A 23,047-nucleotide genomic window follows, 5' to 3' on the forward strand; every position below is an offset into this window, starting at 1 on the left:
AAGTAATATGAGTTAAGAAGAAAAATTAAAGCGCCGCAAATTGTCTTAAAGGGCCAGCACCGTCGTCGTCGAATGGAACACTTTACTTTGAAAGTCCAAACCGGAAGTGTCATTTTTGCTGCGGGAAGAGCAGCAGTCAAACGTGTGGTGTCACTGTCGGAAAACACAGGGATACAAACAAGACTACAGTCCGTAACAGCTGAGCTAAATTTGGGGAAAAGGGCGGTGAAACGACGCCGGTACACGCTGCTTGGTCCCCGGCTGCCCGCTGAGATGGATGTCCGACACGGGCTGTAGACTTCTGCGGCGGGACTGAAGGTGAGAGCCGCTTGGCCCCCGTTTCTGCTCTTCATTCATTTCTCCTGCTGAAACAGGTGTATGCCAACAGCCAAGGAGGACACATCTCTCCGGTGCGAGCGGATAATGTCACCCTGTCGCCTCCTGCTAGCTAAAACAAACTTTAAAGTTGCTCGTTAACGTGGAGTGTAACTAGCAAAGCGTTTCGGCCGGTAGGCAGCTAAACTAAAATATTTATGCTCAAGACGGTACGGATAGCTGCTCGGGCCAGAAAGACACACATGCATGAGTGTGGGCCTGTGTGTAAATAGTGCTGTGGTGGCAAAAAAACATGTCCCATCCTCCCCTCTGCTCCTGTCAGGCGGATGGATGCTGCCTGTCAGTGTGGCTGATGGAGCCCCTGACATCATGGCACGCCTCTGCTACACTGGCTGCTACTATATGGAGGCATTTCACCCCCAGTCAGGACAGCCAGAGGCCACCTGCATCAGGCTTGTCTTTCAATTCTAGTTAAGGGACTGTTCTGTATTTATCAGAGGAGGGGTTGGCTGGGGTGTGACTTTTTTTTTAGACCCTCCCCGAAGCTACAGATGTTTTCTTGAGTCTCCCTGAGTGACTTGGTGTCATTTTTTTCAGCACAGCCTCACCTGTGTGATGTTACTTTTTCATTTCGTCATACTGTATTAACACATTGGACCTAAAAACGCACAAAAAACTTGAGCACTTTCCTTAGCATAGCCCATGTTTACCGTTTCTTCCTGAACTAAACACGACAATATTCAGGAAAAAGCATGGCGTAAATTATTTTGCTAAAGTCTGCTTAATGTGCCTAGCAACACAATTCAAAACTGGTATATAGTTTGAAGTTGAAACGGCTACACAGCGAGGCTGCGTCTTACTGCTTCGTCATCTTAAATCGCTCATGTGATTTGGACACACCGGCGCGTCCGTGGACTCCAGAGGGTTAAATTAGTTGTTAGATTTTTAAAACTTACCCTTTGATGTTTAAATGTGCTTTCACACCTGCCCTGTTTGGTTCGGTTCAATTGAGCTCAAGTTCGTTTGCCACCTAAGTTTGGTTTGTTTGGGCAGGTGTGAACACAGCAGTCTCACTCAGGTGCACACCAAAACAACCGGACGAGACCTTCTTGAAGAGGTGGTCTCGGTCCCGTTGCAAATGAACTCTGGTGCGGTTCGTTTGTGGTGAGAACGTTTTCCGATCTTGATCTGAACCAACTGCAGTCACATGACACATTGTTTGGGTTAAACATGAGCATGTTACAGTCCTGGAGGATTATTAATGTGCACCTCCTCCTGTACTGCCTTAAAGGCGCTGTATGTAAGAATGTGGCCAAAACGGTTACTGCACTCAAATTCAAAGTAAGAATGTGGCCAAAACGGTTACTGCACTCAAATTCAAAATACTGCCACGAGTCGTGTCCGCACCCCCTCCCCTACAAATTCAAGGTTGCTGGACAGCGGCACGCTGGAGACTGATTTGTTTGCCCACGGGTGGCTGCCATGGCAGGGCAGCATCGCCGCGTCCTTGATCTTCGGTTTTCCAGCGGATTGTTCAAGCAAGTCCGGCTTCTCTGCTGCTAACGCTGCTGCCGGGATACAGCTGAGGAGCCGGCTGCTAATGCTATGTACCGGGACGCTGCTAATGGTGCTTGCCGTGGTGCTGTAGCTCAGTCGTAACTGTAACTGATGCTGAGACTCTAATGACTGCGTGACTGGTAGACGGCGGTGGGTGGCGCAACAGGCCAAAACACAAATTCAAAACATAAACATGATTTGCAGACTGTAAAAATGTTTTTTAAATGCGAATATTCTGACTGTACTTTTGTTGTCCGTGAGATCAGTATGTTATATGAACATTATTCCTTAGTCTCTGTGACATATTAGGAGGATTTTATGACTGTTTGCTTTAGATTTCTTACATATAGCTCCTTTAATATGCACATTCAGCACATCCAATGCATCAAAACATTGTTTTCTAGTTGGAGCCGCGCCTCGTTTTCAAACTGTATGGTTTGACTAAAATGAACAATGACAGCAATATAGTCCACGATGACCAGCGCTATAATCAACCTGCGTAGTTGTCCCTCCATTGGGACATTAGAAAGTGTCACATTTATCTTGCAAGTGAACTCTTCTTCGACGTTTTGTTTACTTCCTGTTTCCCGCATGGAAATTCTGACCAATCAAGAGCAGCTTTCTCGCACAAGGCTTTTGATCTGGTCCGCTTGTAAAGCCATTTAAAGTTGTATGCCAACTCCCTTAAGTCAGAAGAAAAAATATAAGCCCCTCCCCAGTGTTTAAAATTTATTTAACATACTTCTCCCTTTTTTGCACTGTCCTCTCCACTCTCATAAATAAGGAACAGTCCCTTAGTCACTGTGTGAGGCTCTAGTAATACTATATATCAAGTCTATGGTTATTTTGAGGCTGTAGTTTGTAGTGTTTGTGTGTATTTTGTGGATTGCATTATTGTGTGGGAGTTTTTAAGGCATTCTTTCTACTACATATATAAAAGAGGTGGAATATTATTAAAAGCACTTTTCAGTGAAGTGCAGTTTAAAACTACATCAGACTTAAAGAAACAGTGTGTAAGATTTAGGGCGATTTGATAACATCTAGAGGATTGCAGACTGCAACTGTGCTCAACAACAGTATATTGTAAGTGTTCCTTATCCAGTCATATGCTCGGTACTTTTGAAACAGACAGCCCTTCCCGACAGAGAACTGAACTGAAAGTGACATTTATCTATGCTCTGTACCGCAGAGGTCGCTTCTTCTCCAAAACAAACAGACCTGGTGATTTAAAAACACTGAGTAAAGCAGTTTCACATTAGAATCAGTGTTTTTCCTCACAGAGCGGCTGCTAACTGCGGTGGCCAAAGCAAAAATGCGAAAGGTGAAGGGCCCTATCTTGAGCCAGTGTTTGGTTTGTCTGTTCTGGGCTACTGTAGAAACATGGCAGTGCAGCATGGTGATCTCCTTATGTAGAAACGGCTCATTCTAAGGTAACGAAAACGCAGCGATTCTTATTTTCACGTGAATATACACTAAAGAAAACATACATTATATTCCATTTCTGCCAATATATCCCCCTAAATCCTACACACTGGACCTTTAAATTTCCATAAACAATTAATTTTTATAAGGGTCCCTCACGGTATTTACTGAGCAGGACATTTCATAGTTGAAAAGTGAACTTGTCAGTGCTCTGGTAGGCAATTTATTTCACGGCTTTACTGTTTCTAAACTACTTCAAGGATCTTTTGCATTTCTGTACTGCAATTTCCTGTTGCCTGTTAGCGGTGGGAATCACCAGAGGCCTCATGATACGATATTATCACAATACTTAAGTTATGATACAATATTATTGTGATTTTAAACGTTTTGTGATGTGCTGAGGATTGCGATAACATATATTGCGATTTTCTTTTTACCTTTTTTCAACGGCAAATTATGTCCGTAAAGGAGAACTTTGTGAACATCTATTTTAGCTAATAAGATAATGTTTTGAATGTAAAGTTTCTGAAGTCAATAATTTTTATTGCAGCAAAATGTGTTAAGACTGAAAAAGCAATTGATTTTATTATGCTAGTAGGCCACCAAAACGTAGAGTTGTAGTTGTAATATTAATAATTTATGCAATAAAAAAGTAATTCTTGGTGTCCTTGTATTGATACAATATTGCCGCTTTAAATATTACACTATATGCTGTATCGATTTTTTTCTCCCAGCCCTATTACGCATCAGTTGACTAATACACTATGCTGATGTCAGTATATCTGAGATAAGATATTATCAGCTGATACAACCGCCTTGCAGATCCACCCATTATGTGTTAGTAAGTTTTATGAGTGCAGACAAGGCAACAACTTTAAGCGCACTTTCACACGTTATCCAGAACAGAGTATTTTATCACCTTTGTTTCTTTATTAAAATCATCAAATAAAAGCCAAAGTTGCATCACACAATATCAGCTGGCAGTTGTAGGGTTGCTCTGTGTTTAATACCCCGTTTTGAAAAAGTATGCCACCTGTTCACATTGGTGTATTTACATTTTAGGTTACACAGTGTATTTCTTTCATGAAACTCGTTTTAACACTTTTCCTCCTTTATTATGTCGCGCATGCTTCCCACACTCTCAGTGAGTCACCCAAAAAGTTTCCTCATAACTTACCCAGCCGTTGCAGAATCCACAAGAACCTGGTTTTTCAGGCTTCTCTATGGCTGGTCTCCTTTCAGCTGCCCCAGGCACGTTAGTATACAGCACAGATGCAAAGGGGGTTTTCAGTAATGGCTCCTCTATTCAAATGTCAGCGTGACAACTTAATTAAAGTAGCCCAGAGGTGAGAAGCTGAGACTCTGGTGGCTTCTGTACTCGTGGCTGAACTTCCATGGCGTAGGTTTCAAGTTTTCTTTTTGGAAAGCAATCTGTTAAAAATGTGACGTGTTAGAGACTGGAGTTTAGGATGTCCCAAGGATGTGAATCATTTGATAAAACAGTGAAAGGTCAGAGGGGAGAGGCGGTGTGTGAGCACACAGAGGTGTTGACAGCATAAAAGATGGAGCGAGAAGGGAGGAGTAGACTGAACGAGTGCTATCAAACTAACCCGAGTGGCCCTGCAATCACACAGACCAAAATAACCACTGGACAGCAGCGCAGCAGTGAATAGTGTCATCGCTGTTATGAGGCTGGAAACAGCTGTGTGTCATGTTTAAGATCCCGGGCTGTCATTATGTTCAGTTAGCATGTTTTTCACATTGTCTTGCAGGAATGTAGAGTCAGAATAAGCAGACACTGCGTTAGTCCACTTTGGCTTATTTACAAGTGGATCAGTGTACTTCTATTTAAAGCAGTTATTATGCAAATAGCCCAGTGGCAGCAGCTAATATTGAGTGGTACTCTAATGTCGTGGCTTGTTGATAGAGGAATGATGACCTGGCAAGCAAATACTTTGTCCGCTTGTTTTTAGATTATCATGATTTCAGACTTCTTTCCAAAAATTTAAAGTCTGAAAACATATAACATCAGAAAATGTAACAGAACTTTTTTTAATTTGAATTTTGATTAATTGTTTCAGTCATTTATCAAGTAAAACTGCAAAACCTTTTCTGGCTCCAGCTTATTAAATGTGACAGTTTTCCATTTTAGTTTGGTTATATTAAGTACATTTGAATATTTTGGGATTTTAGACATGTAACTTGGGCTCTCAGACTTTGTAGTTGTGGGTTTTTTCCCCCAATTTTTTGACATTTTGTACAGGGTTCCTGCTGATTCTAAAAAGTCTTAAAAGGCACTGAAGTTATGAATCTAAAAATAAGGCCTTAATTGATATTAAAATGTCTTCTCCCCCTTTTTTAATTATTTACAGAATTCTCCTTGGATCAACATCACACAGAGCAGGATAGTGGAATCATTAACGCTCGTATTTTGTTTCTAGCCAGGATGCTCAGAGCAGACGAGAGAGTCACTGCTCCCACGGAGAAGTCAACAAAAATTGGCTATTTAATCTAGATTTCGCAACATGGCTGAAACCAGTGCAAGGCAGTGCATACGAGGCTCTGTGTATGTGATGCAAAATGTTTTTCAGACTCGGACCGATGGGAATCAAAGCAGTGGAAAACACAAGATTGCCAAGAAAATCTGACAACAAATGCCACATATTTTCCAAATCTGTTCTATCCTCGTCTACACCATGCCCAGAAAGTGTTTAAAAAAATCAACATTTGAAGTAGATTATCAAACTATTTTCACTGGAACAAAAAAATTGGGGAAAAAATTCATGTGTATTTTTTATTTTGATTATTGTAAAATTAGTCTTAAATTTCGTTTAGAGTGTCATTAAAGAGTCTTAAAAAGTCTTAAATCTAAGTTGCCTTAAGCTGTAGGAACCCTGTTCATCGACCTAACAACTAATTCATTAATCAAAAAAAGATGAAAATAACTTGGTTGCAGCCCAACGTTATTGACATCTGCAAGAAACAGCAGCTCTATTTACAAGATGTACTGTGAAAATGGTAAAACTCTGGCCAATAAAACACCCCCCAAACGTTTTTAAATGTAAACCAAATGATGGCCTACAGTAAGCCTCCTCTCCCAGGTCATGCCAGGGTTTTGTGCCAGCAGACTTCCTGTCTGGGTCCTGGCATCAGGAAGCGGGGTGCCTGCTTAATCAGGCAGAGGTAAACATGCCCTCTGAGGAAAAAGGAGGGAACATTCCTCAGATGAAGTGGGGAGTACATGTCAGTGTTCAGCCAACAAGAAAACAAGGTTACACACATGAAGCGGGTCCAAACAAACACATGTGGAAGCTGAGAGAAAGGAAATGAAAGGAGTTCTGTGTGAGGTGATCAAAAAGTCTGCCTTTTTTTTGTTGCTTTTAGTGTTCTTTGAGGCTGAAAAGTAAGATTCCCTTCAAACCTTTTCAAAGAGAAAAGCCCTCAACAACACACCGTGCTGCTGCATCAAAAGAGCTGTGTTACTTTTTACTTTGCTCGACATCACACGAGACTTTCTTCCTGAAGCAGACAAGTTAAACTCTGGTACCGTGACACGCTGATCCCAGTTCAGTGCTGCTGTCGATGACATCTGTTGGCTGCTGATAACTGCTTGGAATTTCACACGGATGGAGTGAAGTGTGTTTGCACATGTCTTTGTGTGTGTACACACTGCTATGTGTGTGTGTGTGTGTGTGTGTGTGTTGTTTACAGAAGGTGGGACGCGTTTGGTTACACACTACCAGTACAGTATCCACAGATCCTGTGAATGTGTTTGTGTTAGCAGGTGGAGGCGTTGGCAAAGAAAATGTGGCTCAGGGAAATGCTGAACAAGTACAGAGGGGAGAGGGGATTGTGGGACTGTGTGCTGCAGAGAGGACACTGCAGTAAATACAGGGACACATGTGACAGGGGAGGTGAAGTGTAGGTGAGGTCCTATAGTGTAAAAATACCTATAGTGCCAAGGTGTGTCTCACTGTCCCAAAAATATATACCTGACTGTCATGTCTCCTTTTTTTTCTCCCCACTCTTGTCTCTCCCTGCTCTGTAACACTCCCGTGCTGTTCTTATCCTGGACTGACCTCCCTTCCTCCCCTGCCTGAAACTCCCCTGTCTACTCCCAAATATTCAGAGGATGGGCCCAGTGTCCCGGCGCCTGAGGAGATGTCTCTGGGTCGGCTCCTGCGGCGTGCCTCCTCCAAGGCCTCCGACCTCCTGACCTTTAACCCCGGGGCGGGGGGCTCATCGATGCGCTCGGGTCTGGATGGCGAGATCATCTTCTCCAAAAATAATGTTTGTGTGCACCCTGCAGAGCCCCTGCCTGGCCTGGCAGAGCACCACCCAGGTTAGGCTGATGCTGGAAGTATCTTTCCTGCTGTGTGTCTGTGTGGTGTGAATGGAGATGTCAGGCCAGCTTTCCTTTAGGCTAAGTTACTAATGAGGAAAGAACTGAATGTGAAGCTCACAGTGCAGTGACAATCCCTCACCAGCGTCCCATCCACAAACATGTTTTTCTGTCTTTTTTTATACACAAACAGAATTACACTTTCTTTTCAGTTCGCAAATGGCATTGTACTCTGCAAGTTTATATGTAGAGCAAAGCACATAGACTGTGTAACTAATGGACGTAGCTACTGTGACATCACCCATTGGTTTGTGGACTCCGTTTTAAAGCCTTGAGTTCGGCATTTCAGTCCAGAGAAACGGTTTTAATGACCTTAAACTCTGAGTGTGGACGAGAGGCCAGAACGAGAGGCCAGAACGTAGAGGAAAATATCCGTCTACATAAATATCTGTACATGTGTAGACAAGACCTGAAACTGCTCTACAATCACAAAGACAAAAAAGCATCAAGACATCATATAAAAGCCAGCTGACACTGGGCGAGAGGCGGAGTACACCCTGGACAGGTCACCAGACTATCACAGGGCTGACACATAGAGACAGACAACCATTCACACTCACATTCACACCTACGGACTATTTACAGTCACCAATTAACCTGCATGTCTTTGGACTGTGGGAGGAAGCTGGAGTACCTGGAGAAAACCCACACTGACACAGGGAGAACATGCAAACTTGAACCAGGAGCCCTCTTGCTGTGAGGCAACAATGCTAACCACTGCTTCACCGTGCCACCCATGGCGTTGCTCATGTTAACTTTTGTTGCCAGCGGAGTGCAACTTTCTGCACCAGCTACTGTTTTAGAGCGGCGAATTAACTTCCAAGAAAGCTGCGTTTTTATGCAGGTGTGATACTACTTAAGGGTTTATTCATAAATTGCTTTGTATCAGATCGATGCATAGATTTGTCGATACCCGATCCAGCATCGAGGAAGTATCGGTGGTATTTCTGATGCTGGTATTGGTATCCCAATAACTCTAAAAAGAAACAAAAAACAATTAAAAAAACACAAATAAGAAAGTGTTTAAAGGGCAAAATAAAATAATATGTATGGAATAAAATTTGATGATGAAATTACATTTAACAGATGACACTGTTTAATGTAATTCTAGGCCTCTTGCTCTAAAGTTACAGTAGAATGACTACACATATTATTATGATGGTAAAATATAGGTCGATCTTTCTAAAAGCTAACATTAAAAAGGACTCGACAACACATGGCTTATTTACAGCTGTTGGCCAGATGTCCTGCTGTCAGCATTATACAGGCTTTTATAGTGCTTCCACTTTTACTTCTGTAAAACCAAACATGCAGTATTCCTCCTTTTACTGAGGCTGCTGTAACACAGTGACACTTCTCCTTGGTCTTCTTGTCTTATTTATGCATGTAAAGGACGTGTGATTGTGGCCGTGTGGTTTTAAAACTGTGAGCATTAGTGGCCTGTGTTGCTGGTTTACATTTTTAACTCGCCCTGGTATGAACACTAACAGCTTCTACTTGATTTTTCATTTCTTATCTCCTTTGATACTTAATTTGTGTGTGTGTGTGTGTGTAGCAAGGTTGTTCCTCACCTCACAGGGTGTGTCATCATCTCTTTGTGTGTTTATCTCCTCTCAGGTTTCATGTTTGTCTTTGGGTTGCAGCTGCTGGCTCCTTATAAAAAGTTTTGTCATTCCCTTTTATGTCACCTGAGTGTTTTTTTTCCCCTCAACGTAATTATTTCTAATTTAACCTTGGTTTTATGTCGCCCCCTGCAGGCTACCTGTGTGTGCACACGGAGAAGGATGAGAGCCTGGGCACCACTCTGATTCTGACCTGGGTGCCCAACTCCCGCATCCAGAGGCAGGATGAGGAGGCGCTGCGCTACATCACGCCAGAGAGCTCCCCTGTACGCAGGAACGCACACCGCCGAGGCCGACGGTAGGGAAAGTCTTTAAATGTACACTGTGCAGGAATTGTAGGTTACACTCAAACTCTGCCTCTCCTCCCTACACTGCTTGGACATACACTGCAAACTACTGTAGTGTTGTAGGAATGTTGCATTTGGTGTAATGGGAAAGCAGATACTTCAGCAAGCTAGCTAATGCCAACCACACACATAGCGAAGCTATTGGCTGTTGACAATGTCCACATCATTAAACTTTAGTATTTGCATGAGCTGAGAATTTGAACACCAAATGATCAAGATCACGATAGCACACACGAAATGAGGTAAAACTGTCATGATTTTATTCTGAAATTTGTCCGTGTTAGTGACAGTGATGGCACCTACCTGTCCAGCAGTGTAAATGATAGTGAAAGCCAAACCCAGATTGACTCTTGTTTTGGAGTCGGCTTTGTCCGCCTGGCGTTGTGCCTCGCTATTTGCGTTTTGTGGGAGCCCTATAATGCGATTTTTGTAGCTTCTTCTTGCATGCATGCTGCTGAAACCTAATCGCTCCGTCCTCACCTGCGTGCTTTTGGTGGCTGGGGCCTACACACCCATGAACGTCCTGAACACAGCAAAATAAGAACAAATACAGGCAGGGGGCAGAGTCTGCAGATAAATACACCACCACACACTTCTAGTTGGTCAGAATAAGTGATGATTGAGAGGGATTACCTCTGTATAAGTCTTTACATTGTTCATTAGGAAAATCCTGCATAGTGTACCTTTTAACGTGTATCCTCAAGCTCTCTTAAAATGTCTCAGATGCACAGAAACAGTGTTTAAGTGTGTTGTTGTAATAATAATAATCAGTGATGGATGTATTAAAAAACACTCCATATTAGAAAAAGCGTGTAGTTGCAGTATGTAAACCATTGTTACACTGAGACTGACAGTGCGCAGCCCTGTTATCAGTATTACACATGATACTGATGATGTTTTAAACCAACCGTCCCCTCCAGACCCCACTCCCGTCACCCAGCAGCCCAGGAGGAGGATGAGGATGAGGAGAGGAACATCACCAGCAGCACCTCCGCAGAGAGCCACAGCCTGGTGGTGGAGGCAGGAGCAGATCCCTCCTCACACCAGCAGCAGCTGCCGTCTGCGGGGGAGGAGGGCGACGAGGGCTCCTGCGAGCTGTCGGACGAAGTGAGCCGGGACAGCACCATGGGCTCGGACTCGGACACCTTCTCCTCCCCGTTCTGCCTGTCCCCCGTCAGCGAGGCCCTCTGTGAAAGCAGCGGCTCGGTCTTCCTGGACAGCGAAAGCAGGTCAGTGAGCGGGTTGAAACGGCAGAGTTGAGTTTATTCTTTGTTTTGTCATTCAGCGGTAGGAAAGTTAAGTCGACAAAAAATATTATGACTATTTTTCATGTGCCTTTTGTCCACCTTACTCATTGGAAACTCATTTAAATCCCATATTAGTTCTGGTGGAGCTCTAACGGCATGCTGTCAGCTGTTCCAATCCTGTACATTGTGATGGCATCTTCTTACCTTGAGCACTATGTGTATTTAATATCTCAGGGATCTCTCTGTTGGGTTCTGGTCTGTATAGTCTTTTGGGGTTTGATTGTCCTTGCTTCCATTTCGGTTTAGTGAGGAGCGTCTTCAAGAGCCGAGCCTGTTCTGTCAAATATCAAAGCATTTGTTGCACCAAGTCACTCCTTATCGATTATGTTTTTGCCTCTAAAAGTCATTGTCAGGCCTTTGTTAATGATGACACATACTGCTAATTCTTCTTAAACCTCAGAGGGCTTAACTGTGTGGCTGCTTTCTTAATTTTCCACTACCACAGTTAAGTCGTCTCAAGTTGAAGAATCAGCGGCATGTGTCATCTTTAATAAAGGCCTGACAATGACTGTTTTTATTTTCATGTTTGCTTCTGTAATTGTGATAGATGACAATTAGAAAAGCAGCCAGCCAAATGAATGTGGACAAGATAACAGACACACAACATGAAAAATCATGTGAGCTTGAAAGTAATTAAATCTCATTTGCAAATGAGTTATATTCAGATTTTGGAAAAAGACTGAGTCATAGACAGAATTTTAGAAATATTAATGGGGCTCTATGAGTGTACGAATTGTCTGCACACAGTTCTCAACATGGAGGTGGCTGAGCTGAGTAGTTAACGGTGCTAACTCTATAAACAGCGCTGGACAATAGCAGCAGTGCTGAGTGTCCACAGGATCAGTTATTTCTACACTTCCGTATGTATGTATATAGTGCAGTGTTGAATTCTGAGAGATGGAGCGCCTGCTTCTCCTTTGCATAAAGCTTAATCTAGGGTACTTAATGAAAATCAGGGGTGCTGACTGTGACTTACCACCTCTGGAAATGATCCAAAATTTAAACTAACCGCTTTTGATTAATTGTTCATTAATTATTCATGCTTTCGTTTAATTGTTTTTGTAATATAAGAGAAAGTGTCCATATGAGTGGCCACGTTGGCTCGGTTTAAAATCTAGGAGCAGACAGCCCCCAGGCCTAGTGGCACACCCATCAAGCCTCCAGTGCTGGGAAGCGGCACAACCCCTTCACGTCCAAAACGCCCCTGGGGACACATACCATAACCGCTGTATGAGCGTAGTGTAAACTGGCGGCGATGAGCTAGTGGAATACACCCATGCACAAACACGCCGAGGGACAGAGGAGCTCGGATTACAACACACAGAGGCAACATGACTTCATTGTCAGACCATGATGCCATCATCATACATCTTTACATGACGAATATGTTTGCTGCTATATTAATGTTGTGAATGTCACATACCCTGTAAGGTCAAAGTTCACTCAGCACCCCTCCAGTGTAATTCTGAACAGACAATCAAAAGGATTTTTCTTTTACTATTTTGAATTTTCAGTACTTTTGTATCAGAGCAAAATAGCTTGAAGGCTGTCCAGTATTATGATTCCTTAAATGAAATACATTTTAACTGTGCATAATCAAAAACTTACTTCTAAATTTAAAAAAAAAATGTCTATACAGCACAATATATCATATTCAACTTGATCAGTCTCTCGTCAAGGTGTTAGATTTATTGTTGCATTGCTGCTGTTGTCGTCCTAAAAGCAATAAGATTTAATTTAATTTGATATGATCATATTGGGTGAAAAACATAGAATCAGCCTACAAAATACTCACTACATTTAAGTTGTTATGTAAACTCTCCCCGCCTTGCTTAAAAAACCCAAATACCCAGGGAACATGCCTCAGTCCAACAATATACAGACTTAGTGGTCTGACTGATGTTATGACCTGTGAGACATATTTTACAGATCAAACGAGGGAACGGGTTATTTTGGGTTATTTCTGGCAAACAGATTTAGGGATTATGGAAGAAATAAAAATCCTCTCTGAGTGTGCTGTAAATTAATGTAAGGTTTTGTGTGTGTGTGTGTGTGTGTGTGTGTGTGTGTAGCTTATTATTTCTACATTCCTACAATTATATTACAAATGTACTCAAATAAATTCAGTTCATATGCTTCTTATGCTTGATTTTATCTGGAATTTGCCACACTGTCACATAAGTTAAGTTAGTATTTACATCTGCTCAAAGCTGCATCACTCTGAGGAGGTTTTTCAGAAACAGTGTAAAGTATAGTATAGCGTAGTGTAGCATAGCATAGCATAGTACAGTGTAGTGTAATGTAGCGTAGCACAGTATAGTGTGGTGTAGTGTAGTGTAATGTAGCCTAGCATAGCGTAGTGTAGTATAGTATTGTGTAGTGTAGTGTAGCATTGCATAGCATCATGTTGTGTCGTCGTATCATGTAGTATTGTATCGTGTAGTGTAGTCCGGTATCATATAGTGTAGTGTAGTGTAGTGTAGTATTGTGTCGTGTCGTGTATTATTGTGTAGCATAGAATGGCATAGTGTAGTGTACTCTAACGTAGTGTAGCATAGTATTGTGTAGTGTAGTGCAGTATAGTGAAGTCTAGTGTAGTCCAGTGTAGCGTAGCATAGTATAGTGTAGTGTAGTATTGTGTAGTGTAATGTAGTATTGTGTTATGTAGTGAAGTGTAGTGTAGCGTTGTATCATGTAGTATCATGTTGCGTAGTATAGTATCATATGGTGTAGTGTAGCGTAGCCTAGTCTAGTCTAGTACAGTGTAGTACAGTATGGTACAGTACAATTATGAGACACTGAGCCCCAGACATAGATATGCAAAGGGCCCCGCCATCTCCTGGTTTTGTGTAACTTCGTAGCTGTTATGCATCTTTTTGTGGGTTTGTATCTATTTTTGTCATTGTTTTGTCTTCATTTGGGTGTCTTGTATCTTTTTTGTGTAGGTTTTTTGTCTTTTTATGGTCAATCTGAGTCTTTTTGTGGTCGGTACGTGTTAATTTGACATTTGACATTTTGCAGGTGAAGGCCAGGGGGCCCCAGAGCCTGTGCCTGGTAGGCCCCTTTAATAATCCATCTATGACTATAGTATAGTAAAGTGGTTATTCATGTCAGTCCGTGTTAAGAATTTTCCAAAAGGAATGCACATAGTAAAGAATAAATATCAATAAGGCATTAAATTAAATGAAAAAAAATAACTCAGACCGAAAAGATTAAAGCTGAAGCTTATACCATCCCTCTTTACTTATTATCTTCTCATAAATAACTCATGCACAACTGGGTTTAGAGCTGCACAATTAATCGAAATATTATTGAAACGCAACATGACCAAGTAGATTGTCCAAATTGCAGTTTTTTTTAATAAAATTAAAATGCATCACAACAAACTATTTTAAATAAAGCATTGTGGTGCCACAGAGATGCCCCGGCCTGCAAATCATATTCCAGACCTAAGGGAACATGCTTGTTTGGTACAGACCCCAGCAAAAATCACATAATCATCATTACCATTAAATTAAAAATTACCATTCCCACCAAAATCGTGACTCATATTTCATATGGCAGTATCTGTCAAAACAATTGCAATATTATTTTTTGTCTTTTTGCATATCACACAGCCCTAACTAGGTCAAAGTTATACAAAAAACTAACTTTTCATACACAATAATACAAATAACTCAGTTTTACAGTTTTATATTTTATATTTATATGATTACAACCTTATTTTAAAAAAAAAAAGATTAAATTTGCACAGTAAACCACACAGTTTAAATCCTTGTCAGCAGTTTTTATCCAAGAAACTGAAACCGACAAGCTGTCATAGCCTGCTGTAGCACAGTAACCCAGATGGCTATTTTCACAAGTTAAATACATGTGTTAGAAAGATGTCTTTTTTCCCAGTTACTCTAACCAACCACAAGGTGGAGCCAAAAAGAAAAGAATTGATTGCATGATGGATGATTTACACTCTGAGACCACACGGTGGCTCACTGCACTACAGCTGAATGTGCCTCAGGAGTGAAAGCAAGCAGATGACTTCAGTAAAAACCATGAAATGTTATCAAGTTCAAGATCATTTACTTAAAGCTAAATGTTTTATAATGTCACAGATGGCCCAAAATAAGTCCCCAAGTCCTGCGAACTCAAAACCTCAGTGCTTCCAGAGACTGTTCTCTAATCAGGCGAAGCCATCTGGACAGTGATAATGTTGCTGTTCGGACCTCACGGCCATTTGACTTTATGATTCCCTCCGTGGTCGTTTCCTCACGCAGCTATTTGGCCTGACATGTTGCCCAGAATGTGTGAGCCTGTGTCAGTGTGTGTCAAGGAGAGTGAGAGAGTGAGTCAGTGTGTGTTTAGGCCTTTTTAACCACTCTCAGACCCCGGCTCGCTGTAAGTGCAGTCAGTGTGTGACTTGGCAGCGCTCTCTGCTTCACAGCTTCTAACCTTTACTCTGTCCTTCTCTTCCTCCGTTCCTCTGCGCCTCGCTCTCGCTGTTAGTGTCTCCCTTCAGCTCTCTGGCACTCGTACCCATCTTCTCATTTGCCTGTGTTCCCCTTCTTCTCCTGGATTCTCCTCTATCCCCTCTCCGTCCATTCCTTCCACTCTATATTTTGCATCCTCTCGCTCATTCTCTCTGTTTTTCTCAATATTGTTTCTTTCGGTGTTGCCCACCTCTCAAATATCTTGCCCCCCCCTTCCTCTCCCCTCCCCTTCCCTTACTAAAGTCTGTGTGAAGCCCTTTGATTCCCAGTGCTCCCGGGGTTGTTGTGCTGGGCTGAATGTCAGCTCTCCGGATTAGAGGACTGAAGAGAGCGGAGCAGCAGCCAAAACCCTGGAACCCACTCAATCTCTCTTTCTCTCTCTCTTGCTTTAATTGACACTGTTAAGGGGCCAGGAACTGGAAACATGTCACTTGGAATCATTCAAAGAGAAAGAACCGCGTATGGGAGCGCGAGAGCGGATGAAAAAAAGGAGGGGGGGGAGAGAGGAGAGTGGTGGGAGAAGGCGAAGAAGAAAAATCTACAGCAATCTCTGTCAAGCTTCTTAACAAGTTCCTTTAAAGTTGAACAGTAGTTTACGAAGCGGCTGCTGACTGTCAGTGAGTACGGCCTTCTTGAGGCTTTACTTGCAGAGATTTTAACATGTGATTATCTCTCAGATAAGTGTTGCCCAATGTTTTGGCTTGTGACGCCTGATAACAAAGCAGTTGCTCCTCATCACTGGTTATATTACTGTGTGTCTACCAATTGTGACCACAGTTTATTTTCCCATTTAAAGGGAAACAACACATAAAATAATAATTCCAGTATGTTGTTTCTGTGGCCAAAAGTTCAATCAATATTTGGGAACATGAGCTAATTTCTCTCAGAGCCAGAAACCAGAGAAGTAAGTCTCACAAATCTGGAGCTGTTTTCCATTTTATACCAAATGTTCTCAGTTCTGAAACAGAAAATGTACTCATATACTCAGAACATTGTCCTCAGTGCTCTTCCTGTCATCTAGAACGTCTTTCCCAGTTCATTATCTATGGAGCAGTGCCAGACTTTATACTCTATGACATCACAAATTTGAGTTTTAGAACTTTAGTTTGATATTTTCAGACTGTCTTAGACCAGTGGTTTTCGAACTTCTTGTTTACAAGGCACCCCAAAGGGCACGCAAAATCTCAAGGCACACCTGTATTTATATCTGTGCACAATAGCTTCTGTAACATGTGTTATCACTCTTATCATGACATAAGACTTTCAAAATAAGAAAATAAAAGCTTTCGTGATGCTGTATACTGACAGTTTTTTTTCTTTTCTGTCAGTGGTAGGTCGTCTTTGCTGGTGCTTTGTTGTAATACAGTAAAGCGATCCATTGTCCCACTCATGGCTTTCTCCTTTTAAATGTAATCATCCGTCACACTGGCTGCCAATCAGGGCCTTTGATGTCTCACACACTTATAGATCTCACGCCCAAACAGCGACATAAAGGTTCCCCATGAAGGTTTTTAAATAGTAAATTAAATTACATTTTTTAGCTAGCTAGAGTTTGCCTCTTTTTTAGGAAATGGGTGTTCACAACATACTCATACAGTCAATTAAAAATTCATTCATAAGTTTTTGTACAGGCCCAGTTGAGTATTGCCATAAAAATGTGTGGTTATCACAGAATCCCACAGCACACCTGGACTGGCATCACAGCACACCATTTGAAAACCACTGTCTCAGACCGTAGGAATAAAATATGAAGTTTTAAAATAGAGAGTAGCCCCCCTTAGTACAATTTTAGAGCACTGAAAAGGTAACAGGATCCCATCTGAAGACAAAAGACGTAATTAAAAATATCTTAATGTATCAAAAAGGTGTTTTTTCCTTTTATTATTTGTAGTTTTATTAAATGACCCTTTAAAAGTGAAAACATCTCGGCAAAGCTGATCCAAATAAATTTCAAATATAAAATACACAATTAGTTACATGGGGATCACCTGTGTGTACTCAGTGAGTTTTAATTGTAGGTATTTGTGATCATTTAGGCTGCACAGTATATTTTTTAAGGTAAGGTTAGGTATAGCTGTTGTCCCACAAGGAAATTTGTTTTTAAATCAAAGCCACTGCATCATACAACACACACATACAGATATCATACATACAAACACTTGCATCGATGTGCCTAAACCCATTTATTCCATGAATAATAAAAGTAATAAAAACAATAGTTTAAAGTAAGTAAAATCAGCCCATTTTTAAACAGTAGAAACAAGTGTTAACCAAGCCAGATAATAGATAGTGTTTTAGTCCCTGAGTCAGACTGACTTATAGCTGTTGTAGTATTTATTGTCACCATAAACTCATCACGTAAGACTGCAATATTGCACTTAAAATATGACTTAAAGACTTTATTGCCCCCAAAGGGAAGTTCCTTCTCACAGCTCTGCACCCAACAGACCGCATGTACAACAGCTCACAGTATCAACATGCAATAATAGACAATAGTAACAACATATTAAACTACATTCTGTCTGCAGGTGCTATTTTGTCTGATACACGTCACGCTGTTAACCCTCTGGCTAATCAGACAGAGCCCTTGTTATTAGGCATGGTCTAATTGGTCAGAATTGCAGGCATGCACGTGAGGTTTATTCAATGATTGCTGCCGGACTACTTTGCGAAGGAGGAAGGTGTGACAAGATAAATGCATGAATGCCAGAGAGGAACTGCTGCCTAAAAAAAGCACGTCAGCCGAGAGATGACGTGGCACAAGCACAGGTATTGTACAAGTCTGAGTCAAAGACTGAGGACACTTAAATATCTGTAATATCCGTTCTTGTGCAGCCCTAGAATCAGTTTTGTAAAATTATGAAACATTAAAACTCCCTTTCTGTAGGCACTAATATTGTCAGGACCTCTCTCTCTTATCTTGTGATCCCTTTCTAAAGGAGGCCTAGTGTGCAGAGTCTGACATCTGACTCGAATGTGTGCTGTTTTGGTTCCTGGGATTATTAGAATAACACATGATTCATAAATAAGAAACAAAATAACATCAAATGTTTGTTTCTCCAAACTCTAAACTGTACTGACCACTTTCCAGTGTGTGTGTGCACTGGCAGAGAGCCCACACCACCCCCTTCACCCGAGCCCTCCCTCATCTCTCTGGGGATTAGCTGAAGGGCCTCGGAGTCCCTGGAGGCCTGTAGCACTTGGTCTTGGTTCTCAGGGTGACCTGGCAGCACCTTCCCCGAGGGTAACACATTGTGTATGTGAAGAGCAGTGTTATGAAGGGCCTCAGGGCAGTTTTGATCTCACCCTGGCCTGGTGGGACGTGCCGGTTGCTGTAGCCTGACTCCATCAAAACAGCTTGTTTACATAATGTACTCTCTGTACAGTTTATGGCTTGGCTGCTGCCCGCGTTTGCTGCCTACAGTACACGAACAGAATCAGGCTGACAGACGTTGTTAATCACTCATTGAGTTTCCGCTTGAACGCAGCACAGCGGAGGATCCGTGCCATAATGCCAAGAATCATGTGCTTTCTCACCACATTTTCCATGGTTTTTGCACTTTTATTTATACGCGGAGAAATATGCAAAAGCGCTTTTGCACATCATGTACTTTAAGCGTGCAAGAAGAATGAAGGAAATGTTTGCTGTAAATGGACTCGCAGGCCTTGTTAACACCCCGTGCTTGACAGTCATTGGAGTTATGAAAAAGCGAGTTCAGTAGTCTCTTTAAAATACATTTCAGACTGCCTCACTCCCTCACCAGAGCTGTCTGTGCCTCTCTCCCCGTCTCCTTGTGTTCCACAGTCTGGTCTGTGGCGTGATACATGAGACAGAGAGCAATAAATCACCAGATAGCAGAGGAAACTGTGCAGCTTGGATTGATCAGCCTTGTTATTTTCCCATCTGCTTACGGGGAAATGATTAGCCAGACATGATTGATTCAGGGTGTAATAGATTAGACCGGGCCTGCCTCCCTCGTCTTCTCAGAGTACCAACATGCCACTTGTGTTCACCTGTGACGCTGTGTGAAGAGGAAGTCGTTTTCTAAGTAGAAAGGTGTGTACAAAAGCACACTTTTAAATTCACACGTTAATTCAAACACGATAAAAAAAAAATTTGATTCTTTTTTTAATGTTAAAGATATAATAAACTAAAACTTCTAGTATTATTTTTTTAGAATAAACTTTTGATAGTAAGTAGTAAGCAAATAACTTAATGTAGACGTCCTCTTCTCAAATGTCAGTGGGTTTAATGCATCTCTGTGTTGGTCTGTTTCTCAGCATTAGCATGTCTCGAGACGTGTTTGAGAGTGCATTATGGTCATTAGCTACGGTCCATTCATTTGTGTGTGTGTGTGTGTGTGTGTGTGTGTGTGTGTGTGTGTGAGGAAAACATTGAACATGCCAGCCGGTGAATCTTATGATTGAGAATCTTGTATGTGTGTCTGCTGTGGTGCAGGATGTGTCGGCCATATACACAGTTTCGTCTGTTTTTAGTGTTGTCGCATCTGTGTGTGTACTTTGTACATAAATGTGTAGTGTGTGTGTGTCTGTGTGTGTGTGTGCAGCAGAGGAACCCTCGGCTCAGGTTTCAGTGCCGGGAACAACATGCTGGCCATGGGGGAATGACAGGGGAAATTGGACGGCAGACAGTGTGATTTGTGTGTGTGCAGATTTCCTTGTGTGTGTGTGTGTGTGTGTGTGTGTCCTCAGAAGCCTCCATGCATTCCTCCCATTCTCAGTCTCTTGGTGGAACCATACTGAGACACAAAACAACAGGGCAGAACGGAGCTATATGTCTGCGCAATTATCGCAGGGGCTAAACACTGCTGGCCGCTGTCCTCATGATATTTATTATTAATGTTCCACATAGGAGAATGGCTGCGTTTCTGAATGTGAGGCACAGGAAAGGAGAGATTTTTGTGCAGAAGGGATAAACAATATCTGAAGTCTCATTCCTTTGCCTTATGGAAAACATGACTCAGTTCTCTTTCGCACAGTCAAGCTCCAAAGATGAAATCAGAAAGTTCAAACTCCTTTTCTTTATTCTTTTTTGTTTTAATTTTTTTGCCAGGGAGCTTTGTGAGGAGTCCATGACCCACTCCGCAAGCTCCGCCTCCAGCCTGGACAGCCACGCCCCCTCCGAGAGCGGCGGCCAGTCGCACGGCACGCGGTGGGAAGAGCAGCAGAAGGTGCTGGCTCTGGAGCAGTTGTGCGGTGTTTTCAGGGTGGACCTGGGTCACATGAGGTCGCTGAGACTCTTCTTCAGGTCAGATGCGAGTGCAAAGGTCACGGGGAGGTCGTGAGGGAGTCGCCTCGTCGCGCTACTGTGCAATGTCTCACGCTGTGCTGTTGGTTTCAAGACGGTGTCGACTTGTTCTATGATAATAAGTAAAAAAAAAATGGTTGTTAATACAATTAGAAATAAATTAAAGGAACAGTTCCTGCCCAGAAATAAAAAACAAATTTTTCCTCTTGCCTGTAGCGCCATAGAGATTTCTGCCTCCTCTTGAATAAAATGGAACTAGATGGCACTTGACTTGTGGTGCTCAAAGCACCAAAAAATTACATTTAAAAAACTCAACAGCAATGTCTCTTTCCAGAAATCATGACCCAGTTACTCAAGATAATCCACAGACCTTGTTGAGAGCAGTTTCATGTAGGAACTATTTTCCCTCTGCCTGTATAACTGTGCAGAAGGAAGTGTCATCTACTCACTGATGAGAGGCTTGTTCTCGTGACAGCAAAATACGTACTTTTGGTTATAGAGTGAACTGTCCCTTTAAGTCAGGAGTTAAAAAGTGGTTTACTTAATTTGCCTGTTACTACTTTACCAAACAAATTCCTTCAAATTTCCTTTGTGAATCCTAATGTCTTGTCTTTCCTGTTCTCTGTGATGCTGTTGCAGTGATGAAGCGTGTACCAGTGGCCAGCTGGTGATAGCCAGCAGAGAGAGCCAATATAAAATCCTCCACTTCCATCACGCTGGCCTGGACAAGCTGGCTGAGGTCTTCCAACAGTGGAAGTGCTGCAGGGAAACTCAGCTTAAAGACCAGGTCGGGTTACAGTCCTACTTGGCATCCAGTTTTATTGAGAAACGAAGGCACTTTTCAGCCTTTCTCTCCCACTTTCCCACTCACATTTTGGTTCAGTGCCCATAGTTTCATTCGATTCTCTTTCCGTCAGGTGTCAGATGAGAAATCCTGCATGCAGTTTTCCATCCAGAGGCCCACCCTGCCGTCGGCTGAGACTCACCCAGAGGAGAAGCTGTATCGGCGGCTGGATGTCACCACCTGGCTACGTCACCTCAACCACAGCGGGCAGGTGGAAGAGGAGTATAAGCTACGGAAGGTATATCTGTGGGCGTGCATGTTTATGTTTTTACAATCCTGTGGAATCAATCTGAAATAAATAGTCCGCACATCAGTCCCACCTGCTGCTATACACACAGTCAAGCTTCACATTTTCTTGCATTTTTCCTTTCAATTACACATACTGAAAGTCATTTTGAAAGTGAAGCCCAGAGTGTTTAACTCTCAGTTTGAATCAGCACCTCTATGCTGTAAATAATGAGACGGTTGGTCTTGGCCAATTTCCCCCCCCATGAGTCATACGGGTTCTCTGGGATTGACTCAATTGAAGGTTTAACATCTTACTGAAATGACTCAGTGGCAGTTAGACTGTGACCAAGAACATTTCCTCTGTAAACACAAATGCAGGAACAAAAGAGCACTGTTTTTCTCTGGACATGCAGATTAAAGGACGTTTGTTATTTTAGTTTTTAGTTTCAGTTTTGCAGCGTTTTGCAACACTCCTGAACTCACACATCTGTGGTTCAGTAAGATGATAGTAAAGCGCAGGCCGCGTCTTTTGCACCACTGTCTGCATATCAGGTTTGCATACAGTTTGATATGTTCTCACATAAGAAGTGATCCCCTCACTGCGTGCCCCCTGTTTGCCCTCTTGTGCTCACTGTGTTTGTTCACCTCCCACTCTCCGCCAGGCCATCTTCTTCGGTGGTATCGACCCATCCATCCGTGGCGAGGTGTGGCCCTTCCTGCTGCACTACTACAGCTATGACTCCACCTCCCAGGAGAGGGAGGCCTGGAGACTGCAAAAACGCACCCACTACCATGACATCCAGCAGAGGAGGTGGGGAACAGAGAGAAAGAAATCTGTGTGTGTTCATATATAAAAATGTGGCAATTTCCTGGCTGCTGCTAAGATCTGCACCAGAAAATGTTGTTTTTCTTATACGTGGGGTTGTATTAGGCACTTATGCATAGTTAATGTACCACCTACATTTGATAGCAGCCAGTGAGCCTGGAGAAGAACACAGGTGTACTGCAATGGAAGCTAAGCAGTGTATTACTGTGGATGAGGTCCAGCAGCAAAGCATACATTGCTATTTTTAGAATATTTTATTTAATGATGGGGATCTAAAGCTGTTATGTATGCTGTCTTCAAAGCTACCAGACTCTATTGACGAAAACAGTAAATTTACGTACATAGAATGCAATGGTTGCTCTACAGCTGCTTCGATCTTCGTTTGTGTTATTGTGTTTTAAAG

The 23,047-nt window shown here is 42.3% G+C and overlaps 1 protein-coding gene across 3 annotated transcripts in view; it reads left to right on the top strand.

Moving 5' to 3' along the window:
* Positions 1-141: 141 nt before the first annotated feature.
* Positions 142-23,047, top strand: part of tbc1d16 (TBC1 domain family, member 16) — a 38,395-nt gene continuing 15,489 nt past the window's right edge. The window contains exons 1-8 of one of the 3 annotated variants that reach the window (XM_050068631.1): positions 142-318; positions 7,445-7,657; positions 9,475-9,637; positions 10,607-10,915; positions 20,552-20,746; positions 21,386-21,533; positions 21,664-21,828; positions 22,481-22,629. In XM_050068631.1, coding sequence (XP_049924588.1) covers positions 7,477-7,657; positions 9,475-9,637; positions 10,607-10,915; positions 20,552-20,746; positions 21,386-21,533; positions 21,664-21,828; positions 22,481-22,629 — 1,310 coding nt within the window. In that variant the 5' untranslated portion in view covers positions 142-318; positions 7,445-7,476. Of the gene's footprint in view, positions 319-7,176; positions 7,241-7,444; positions 7,658-9,474; positions 9,638-10,606; positions 10,916-20,551; positions 20,747-21,385; positions 21,534-21,663; positions 21,829-22,480; positions 22,630-23,047 lie in introns of those variants that run through there. The other 2 variants (XM_050068632.1, XM_050068633.1) reach the window with 2 other exon arrangements.

The sequence above is a fragment of the Epinephelus moara genome, chromosome 18 (genome assembly GCF_006386435.1).
Source record: "Epinephelus moara isolate mb chromosome 18, YSFRI_EMoa_1.0, whole genome shotgun sequence".
NCBI classification, from domain to species: domain Eukaryota; kingdom Metazoa; phylum Chordata; class Actinopteri; order Perciformes; family Serranidae; genus Epinephelus; species Epinephelus moara.